Source organism: Oryzias melastigma, linkage group LG17, assembly GCF_002922805.2.
Source record: "Oryzias melastigma strain HK-1 linkage group LG17, ASM292280v2, whole genome shotgun sequence".
NCBI classification, from domain to species: Eukaryota; Metazoa; Chordata; class Actinopteri; order Beloniformes; family Adrianichthyidae; genus Oryzias; species Oryzias melastigma.
Window position 1 is genome coordinate 11,894,602 of NC_050528.1, and position 9,220 is coordinate 11,903,821.

Consider the following 9,220-nt stretch of genomic DNA (forward strand, 5'->3'; position numbering starts at 1 on the left):
GATGTAGAATTTTTAACCTGATGAATAATGTTGTCACTGCAAAAACTGAATCTTCAGAAGGATTTTGATTCAAGAAAAAGTGTCAAGAAAGTTATTCATTTTCAAAACAATCTTAATTTGAGAAAACAAGTCATTTTTTTCCTTAAAGCAATTTTTTTGCTTTTTTGAAGAAAATCTGCCAATGAAGTAAGAATGTTTTAACTTGTTTCTGAGGAGTGTGTTTTTGCAGTGGTTTTCACGATCCAAAACCCAAAAGATGAAAATGAAGGGAGGAGTTTCACTCAACAAAAGTGAAATAAAGTCCAGGATGAAGCACTGATGGAGAGACTGGGACTCCTAGATGTGGGTGCACAGACGGATGAATCGAGGGAGGACTTCACTCCGGGAGGTTCCAGCTCGGGGTTACCTGCCAAATCGTGCATCAAGTCTTTAATGAGATGCCCCACTATGGCGTAAGTGGCCACAATAATCAATGCCACCCCAGCGAGGACATAGACTACATTGCGCGGCAGCGTAATAGCATCTCTGGCTGGGGGGATGTAGTCTAGGAAGTAGGCCTCCTGCTCCTCTTCCTTCCCGGAGAACTGGAGGAGCCGGCGCTGGCTGAACTGAGTCATGTTGAGGAGTAGGACTCCTGCAGGGGAGCTCAGCGGCTGCCGGGTCATGGTTTGGGAAAAATCTACGAGATTTTGAATGGAGATTTTGGTGATGAAAGATCTACTGACTCATTCACTGTAAATGTTGAGTAAAGAAGTGGGACTCTGATATATTTTTTTAAAATATAACATTGTCATCAGGTAATATTTGCTTAAACTCAGACTAAACATGATCAATTTCTTACAATATATTAATTTCCAGGAAACAGGGTAAAGAAAAATATAGGACAGACTGAGATAATAGGATTGAGCCGGTCATGAAGCAGTATCAGCTTTCCATCTGCAGGGATTAGAGGTGTGTACAAGGAGAGGGAGACAATAATGGGCCAAGAGGCTTATGGTCATCTGTGACCACACTTCTTAGTCACATTTGCAACTTTAATTAAAGTGAACCCCCCTTTGTTCCAGCTTTTAGATACTTAGAAATCCAGTTTCTTGATAATATTCTGGTTACAAAATGTGTTTATGGCCAAATAAAAGGATTAAACTCTTAAATAACATAATATAAAATACACATTACCTCTATCAGAGAGTGGAGACAGCCCAACTGTTTTTCTCCTGAATTTGGGATTGAACAATTTTCCGCATCAAATCTTTGGTTATGGCTCTGAAAGTGAAGAACAAAAACAGATAAAAGGGGTTAAAGTTAGGTAAACAACACAAACTAAAGAATACGTTGGCATCTCCAACACATCAACGTGAAATTACTGTTTTTCTCTGCAATAAGGAAGATGATCCATAGTGATCAAACCAAAGGTTTGATCCTCAGAGTTCTTCTGGGTCAGGACGAAGATGCCGCCGGCGCAGTCGGCTCCTCTTTTCCAGTGGAAAGTTTGTAAAACTGACGAATGAGAAATTGCCACTCAATGGTCGTGACGGCCACGTTGGCAATGAGAATGAACCAAGAGACGGGGTGGAGGCCGTAGTAGAAGACGTGCTCCATGAAGAGAAAGAGACGGAGGTCGAGGAAGACCAAAGGTGTAAAGTGAATGTGCCCCTCAGAGTGAGGCTGTGAGGGAAGTACAGCGACGTGTTTTGGATAATCCTCGGCAGGATTTGATGAACACACACTACTGTCACCTGCTTTTCACTGAGTCAGCACGTGGTAATGAAGAAGATGGAGCTTGATGAGTGTCGCACTGGAAAAAACAACTATTCTATAGTTGATTTTCAGACAAACGAGAAGAATTCATAAAAAATGATTACCTGTCAGGGGAGTGTCCTCCTCACTTCCATTTAGTGCGAAAAAATAATCTCCAGGAAGCAAATTAAAATGCAAAAAATTGACTCTGCAGAAAGCACTACAAACTGAAGCACTTTTGCTAGTCCTAAGCAAAAACAATCACATCCAGTCACTCATTCAGGCAGACCCATGCCGACTCCCTCAGGCCGGAGTTACTACTTTCTTGGGCTTGTCTTCTGGCTCCAACAACCATTTGTAGTAAGCATCTCCCAGGATGAAGCCCCAGTAGACGACGGTCAGAGAGGTGTTCACGGACATGATGGCAATGATCAGCGGGTGTATCATGGTGGAAGACTGAGGGAAAAATCTGTGTCACCACCAATGAAAAAAAAAGTGTCTGCTGTTTGGGCAAAGGGTTGCCTGAATGTAATCGCCTCTCCGCCGGCTTCTACTAACCCACCCACTCTCTTTCCACTGGTCACTAAGTTTCTGTGGCAGCAGCGTAATCCTCTTCAGGAGCTTTGTTACAGCAGATAAGGTTGCATTACATGAAGACCATAAACAGAATACCGTTGTGTAATGCATATGATTAATACACACCAAATAAAAGGTTCATATTTTGCAAAAGTTGCCTCAAAAACACATAACTGACTGAAAAAGATTATAATCTTCGTTCTGAACTTTTTGTTCTGTGTCAGATATAATCCAAAATTTAATCAAGACTGGAAACATCAGATGCAGGAGATCTTAATCTCGCCCCAAAACAAAACAGCACAGATGGCTCTTTAAAAGAACCCACCAAAGCCGAGACCGGCCTCTCCTAGACAACATGTGTTCGACCTCTGCCAGAACGCCTAGAATCCTCAAAGCGCAGATTTCTAGAAAAAAAAAGCATCAAACTGGGTTGGATCTTTTGCAAAAAGGGAAAATCATTAGCAAAAAAAAGTAGTCAATTTAAGTGTAACTTTAATGCTTTTTACTAATGGAATAAAAAAAATTTTAAATTATCAGTTGATCCAATTAGTACAGCTGCTGTCAGGCTACCTTAACCGTTAAATATTTAACTTCCATTTTTCATGTTAGATATTTGCAAAAATGTTGCCATATTTTAGCTTCATAGTCATTTCTTAGGTCACTGGCTTTTGTTTGTTTTTCTATAACTTAACCTTATTTAGGGGTACTAAAAGTATTCTTAGTCCATACTTTTTATATACAATCCATATATAGTAAACTTAAAATGTTCCAATTTAGTCTGAAGAAGAATTTAGTTCCTATACTACACGTACATGGTCTATATTGCTATAATTATACTTATATTTAAGTGATAAACTCCAAGTGTACGGTACATTTTGCTGTATGGGAAATTCAAGCCAATGCAGATTATTCTCTCTATATAATACACCTCTGATTTTTATCATTTTCATGTTACAGTTTACATTTTTAAGGCTATTTTGTTTTAAGAATGTAAATTTCTAGATGCTGCTATTTACTGCAGCTGTAGCTTTTCTTGTTTTCTCTTTGTAAACACCAAAAAAATACCAAATTGTCTTTTGAAAAGTTCACATCTCTGACATGGGCAAAGACATGTTAATAAAAAAAAAAAGAATAAAAGTTCGTGTTGTCTCTATAACCCATTGATTGTTCTCATATCTACAGTCAAATCTGAAACTGTGCAAGTCATTTGATTGGTCGAGTTGTTGCATCGTGGAACTCTTTAAACTCTCCTTGACCCCCAGCAAGTTTGGTAAACTAAAACCTGTGTTACCGCATTTTACCGCCAGGGGGCAGTCTGCGCAAAAAGTACAGTTCATTTTTGCAGCTGCAGCCACAAAAATAGATCAAACTTCTCATCTGGACTCTTTAATAAGTCCCAAAGTATGATTGGATTCGATCCTCTGCACTGTTTGTTTGACTCTCAGGATAAAAACTTTAAATTAATTAAGTTATGTTCACTTTTAACAGTTTTCTGTATGGATCTTATAGAACAATGTAGTAAAATATATTTTTGTCTAGCAGATTTAAAATTGCTTTATTCTGGGGAGATTAGAAAACTCTAACGTGTGGTTTATTTTAATCAAAAAGAATATCCCTTAGCAAAAAGAAATGTATTTAAGTGTACTGCAAGTAGTTGACACTAAAAGTGAGGCATTTTATTACAAGTTTACTTCTTATGTCCTATCTATGAATTGTAAGCTTAAAATGTCCCTCCTAAGTTTTTGTGAAAAATAGCATTTATTTAAGTTTTTGTGGCAATCAAGCAATTCATTTATGAAATATAGCTTTTAAATATTTACTTATTTTAATTACAATTTTTTTCCATAAGTACCAACTTTAGCTACTTTTGAAAACGGCACATACAAATTCCATACATAAAATCTTCCTGCTACAGCAGATTTATTAGAATTAAATCTTCACAGAATCTAAGTCAAACATGGCATTTTCTGTCATTATGACAACAACTATTGTACAGCATAGAGTGGAATTTGTGCTTAAACTAACCAACTAATTTAATATTTATTTAAATTGTTTGCATTTTTTTAAAGCTAATGAATGGCACTGGGGGGATAAAATAGCTACATGTGGCTCTGTAGGTTCTACACTGAAAGTATAGTTGCTATGCTTATATTCTAGTAATAAAATAAACACTAAGAGTACTACTTTTTGGTATTTATGCTCATTTGTCTGACTTCACCTCTGCCTGAAAGAGGCAGCAAAGAGCAACAAGGCCTTTAACCTGCAGAAACTGCGTAAGAGGAAGAAGCAAAGAGCCCTCAGTTAAACTTTGAAACCTACTACAGATAGCTGGCGTGTTGGAGGATCACCGTTGCTTCATCACAGATCAAAAGGCAGTGGGTGACACTCCTTTAAACCCTTTTCCTCCCCTCGGCAGCTTCAGAGAGAGCTCTGCCCTTTGACATGTCTCTCTTCACTTCCTAAAAACCTCTTTAATTGGAAACTTTTTTATTTATTTTTGTATCTTATTTTATTTTAAGTCGTCTGGGATTTCAAGCTCACGCGTGGAAAGATGAAACCTCCGGAGGAAGCGATCGTGTTTGTGCTGTCACTGCTGGCTCCTGGAGTTTTGTTCACGATGAACAAGTTACCTGGGATTCAGGAGTAAGTGATGTGTCAGTGGAATCTAAATGAGCAGAAATGCAGTGAGGATGGTTCAGCTGTTGATAACAGTTCATTCAAAGTGCAGACTTAATTTAAAGTGTTGATTTATTTGTGGTTAAATGGTTGTAGGTCTAAGATTTGGTGTAGAAAATATTCATATTCAAATGTTTTTCGGTGTTTTAAAAAAATCTTCCGCAGAGTTTTTGGTAAATAACGTGATATTTTCTGATGCTGCAGACCTTTTCTCATCCTGGGAACTGGAGTGGTCATCCTGGGGTCAGTTCTTCTCCTCTTCCACCTCACAGTGAGACACGACAAAAAAGTGGAGCCCTTATTCTACGGTACAGAAAGACCTTTTAAATGCAAATGAGCTGCACCAACATAAAGAAGACTTTTTAAAATGATGCTTGTATATTTGTGAAGTGTTTGCAGAGTTTTCCTTCACCTGCATGGTGGGTTTGACCAATGCTCTACAGCAGGACGGCTTCATCTCCGGCTTCATGGACTTCTACCTGAAGATGGTCAGATGCTCTTTTCGATGCTCTGCAGTGTTTCTCTCTGTGATGCTGATTGTGCGAGGATCTTTTCAGGGGGAGCCTCACCTCAGCACTGCCTACGCCGTGATGATGTGCTACTGGGAAGGGGTTGTGCACTTCACGATCTTCCTTACAATCATCCACCGCATGTTTGCAGGGTAAGCTGCTGTGTTAAAAGCATGCATCAGCAGGGACTTCAGTTTGACCTTTCGCTTCACGCCGTTGCAGGAAGTCCTACCGAAGCCTGGGCCTGCTGTGGGCGGGTTCCTCCATCGCCCATCAAATAGTTCACATTCCAGGAGTGGTCATCGGTGAGAGTTCATGACAACCTTTTAGCCACAATTGTTCACATGTATTTACCTGTGGTCTCGTTTGATCAGGTAAGCACGGCTCTAACATTCGGCCAGCCTTTTGGAGGAACGTTCCTTTCTTTTTGGCGCCTTTCTGGGCAGCATGTGTGCTGCTTCGCAGACCGAGGGTGATGCCAGTCATCACAGCAGATGAGGTAACTTTCAGAAGTGGAGTATAGAAGATGTTTTAATAGATCAGCATACTTAATATCACTGAAGTGTTTTTAAAATGAACCTCTGGGAAGTGCAGAGCTCCTGATTTCTGAAATGATTGCTAAAAATTAGTTTAAGCAAATTTCAAAATAAACTGCAATATGTCATGAGAGCAAAAGTATGCAAACTTTAAAATACAATATGTCATATAATTGCATTAACATACTAGGATAATGTAATTATTTAGGTCACAAGTATTGCACAGTTTTAAGTGAATGGTGTTAACAATAATGACTATAATTAATACATTTACAGAGAGACACTCAGGTTGTTCAGTCTTAGAGCAGCAGGAAGAAACGACTTAAGAGGTCCTTCAGATGTTGAAGGAGCTGCTTAGTGATGACATCGTGTCATAGAGGGGGTGGGCGTCATTCTCCATCTTCATCCTCCTAATTTCTGCTTTAAGTCAAGACGCGAGAAGCAAGTCTGCTGTTGAGATGCTTCCACAGGGGTCTTCAACTAAAATTTAAAGAGGTCCAGTTAGGAAAACTTTCTTGAAGTTATTGTAATATATTTTTAAATAGCAAAAGATTGTTGGCACATCTGCATGTAATTAACAACTAACTCTTACTTCAAATTAATCCAGTCCATTTAAAAACTTTTTGACAGTATTTAATGTCAAATAACATAAAACTGCATCAGGAAAACTAGATGAAAAGAGGATGAATTAGCTTCTTCCACAAATCAAACACCTCTCAAGAAGAATGTACATCTGAACAAACGTTTAAAGTTTTTCAGTCTATCAGGGTTGCATTTCAAAGCTCCTTACAGAGGAACATTGTCTCTGCAAAAGTTTCTTAACAGATTTCTGCATAATTCAGATAAAATTCCTAAATGTCATTTTACGAGTTTCCTCAATTCAGAAACATCTCGGCAACTTTATTTGATTGAATCTTCATTCTCTGAGAAATGTTTGCTTTAAACGTAGACTTTATGACTGAAAATTCAAAGCAGACTGAAAATTTAAAGCAGAAACAAAATGACAAAACCGTCAAAACAGATATTTTCAAAGTATAGTAATAAATCTATCGTGTCTGTAACTTTATTATTGTGAGATTATGTGAAACATTTAAGAATCTGTCGCCACATTTTATGCTGAGCGGTTTGGAAACAATTGACTCCATTAATCCATATTTGGAGGAAGACTCCTGGTTGTGTCTGCAAACAGCAGCTTTTTGTTTCTCTAAAGTCGAAAGCGGTTTCCTCACCAGAGAAACTCTCCAAACATGTATGTGTCAATATCTGACGACTTGATTGTGAGAATGTGTTGTGATGACAACAAGAGCTGCAGCATTTAAAATGGTGCTAATTTTGCATCGAGTTCAGACCCAGATGTTGGGTCCGCATGACCCAACATCTGGGTCTGGATCAAGTGATGTGTGAACACAAAATGTTTTTAAATTAGCAGCTTTCATTCCTTTTTTTGCATTCTGGATAGATTGCAGTGGAACAGAAGAAACATCTTCTGTCTCGACCTGTCGAGCTGCTTCTGTCTCTGCTTCTGCTGGGAGTCATCTCCTTCTGTGTTTTCAGAGCTCTGGTAAGTGAAACATCACTGATTTTGTTCAGCGAGAATGAACTTTGGGTGAGCGGACGCCGTGTTCGCCCTTTCACAGGTGGTGCTGGACTGTCCCATGGACGCCTGCTTCACTTACATCTATCAGTATGAGCCGTACCTCAAGGACCCGGTGGGCTTTCCCAAAGTTACGGTCAGTCAAGAGAAATTTTATTAAAAAAATAGTTGTTTGATGCTTTGGTGATGCTTCACTTTTTGCTGCTTCTCTTTCAGATGCTGGTGCATTTTTTCTATGCCGTGCCCCTCCTTGTCGTCCTCATCTATGGTCTGATGACGCCAGGATGCAGCTGGATGTTGGACTGGACCCTCTTTCTTGCTGGAGCTGTAGCTCAGGTTCTATTTTTTTCCCACCGTTATCTTTGGTTGATAAAAAGTAGAGCCTTGTGTGACCTTCTTTCCTGTTCTCTGCAGACCCAGTGGTGCCACATCGGAGCCTCCCTCCACTCCCGCACTCCCTTCACGTACAGAGTCCCAGCAGACAAACGCTGGCCTGTTCTGACGCTGAATGTGCTGCTCGCTGTTGCACCAGTTCTTCTGGCCCTTCGCTGCCACACCAACCCAGCCTATTTTATGAAACCCGTTCCCAAAGGACAGACCAGTAATAAGAAGAAGACAAACTAGACCACACGCCAGCCGCCGGCTGCCGAGGAATACGTCATGCTGTCACAGGGCCATTGTTTTCTGGGAATGGCTTTTGGAGCACAGACTGCATCAAATACTTTTGTTTTTTTGAAGACCCAGAGGAAATCTGAAAGCGTTGCTCTGTAACTCGGTGGTTCGAATCCGGCCACCCCACGCGGCACTCCTTGCATGGACTGTTGGACCCTGATAAGCAGCTTGTGGAAGCGAGGATTGCGATTACATCTTTTTTTCAGGTGACTCATGCAACTATCTACTTGGTGACTTCATAAACTTTGACATTTGACCTTAATCATAAAGGTCATCAATGCACCACTCTAGGAGTAAAGGGCTTTCTAAGCAGGAAGTCAAAACTCCCGCTCTTCATTGTAATCAGTCGCAAAAAGTCTTTATTTCAGATGGAAACTTAAATAATAGGAAGCTTTTGCTGCTGATAAAAGAGAGAACCAACTCTGGAAAAGATGCCAAAAATTTAGGTGTTTTTCTATTATTATTTTGATTAAAAAGTTGAATATTTAGTTTAAATGGAGTTGCATGTCGTTTGTTTTTTTGCCTAATAAACAATTCTATTCCTAATGTTCTTCTGGATTTGTGCATTTTGAATAAATTATGCTTTTCTGAATAAAAAAACAGTTTTACTTTTGATTTCAGATTCAAACGAGCTTTTACCTAATATCCATCAACTGTGTACTTCAGTAGCACAGCGTCTCAGTATTGTTCCCCTACGGCGTGCTGAGTGGCGTGGAGTCGCTGATAAGAGTTGAACCCTGGATTTAGGTGAGCTGTCACACGCTGCAGCCACACAAACCGTCACGTGACGCGTTGGTCAGAAGTCCACGACTGATTCACTTACCCATCTGCTCAGGGTTACTGAAGTTCATTCTTTCAGCAAAAGAAGCAACAAAATCTTCAAGAAAAACAGACTTTTGTCTGTTTTTGTTTCTGTAAAA

The 9,220-nt window shown here is 39.6% G+C and overlaps 1 protein-coding gene across 2 annotated transcripts; it reads left to right on the forward strand.

The window, feature by feature from the left end:
* The first annotated feature begins 4,588 nt into the window (after nt 1–4,588).
* On the forward strand, nt 4,589–8,900 carry zgc:85843 (uncharacterized protein LOC405880 homolog). Of its 2 annotated transcripts, XM_024273231.2 has the most exons (11): nt 4,589–4,688; nt 4,833–4,956; nt 5,194–5,297; nt 5,380–5,477; nt 5,547–5,650; nt 5,721–5,803; nt 5,873–5,997; nt 7,494–7,595; nt 7,672–7,764; nt 7,845–7,964; nt 8,043–8,900. In XM_024273231.2, exons 2-11 carry the CDS (start codon nt 4,865–4,867, stop codon nt 8,250–8,252), a joined length of 1,131 nt encoding a protein of 376 aa, XP_024128999.1. In that variant the 5' UTR covers nt 4,589–4,688; nt 4,833–4,864; the 3' UTR covers nt 8,253–8,900. The 2 variants fall into 2 exon arrangements, with proteins under 2 accessions (XP_024128999.1, XP_024129000.1); XM_024273232.2 differs by lacking the exon at nt 4,589–4,688 and having other exon boundaries at nt 4,697–4,956.
* The last annotated feature ends 320 nt before the right edge of the window (nt 8,901–9,220 follow it).

Excerpts from the sequence above, each read along its gene's own strand:
- zgc:85843 (XM_024273231.2), top strand. The coding sequence starts at position 4,865 with ATGAAACCTCCGGAGGAAGCGATCGTGTTTGTGCTGTCACTGCTGGCT. Across the intron at positions 5,298-5,379 it reads AGTGGAGCCCTTATTCTACG|TGTTTGCAGAGTTTTCCTTC; the intron begins GTACAGAAAGAC and ends ATATTTGTGAAG. Across the intron at positions 5,651-5,720 it reads ATCCACCGCATGTTTGCAGG|GAAGTCCTACCGAAGCCTGG; the intron begins GTAAGCTGCTGT and ends ACGCCGTTGCAG.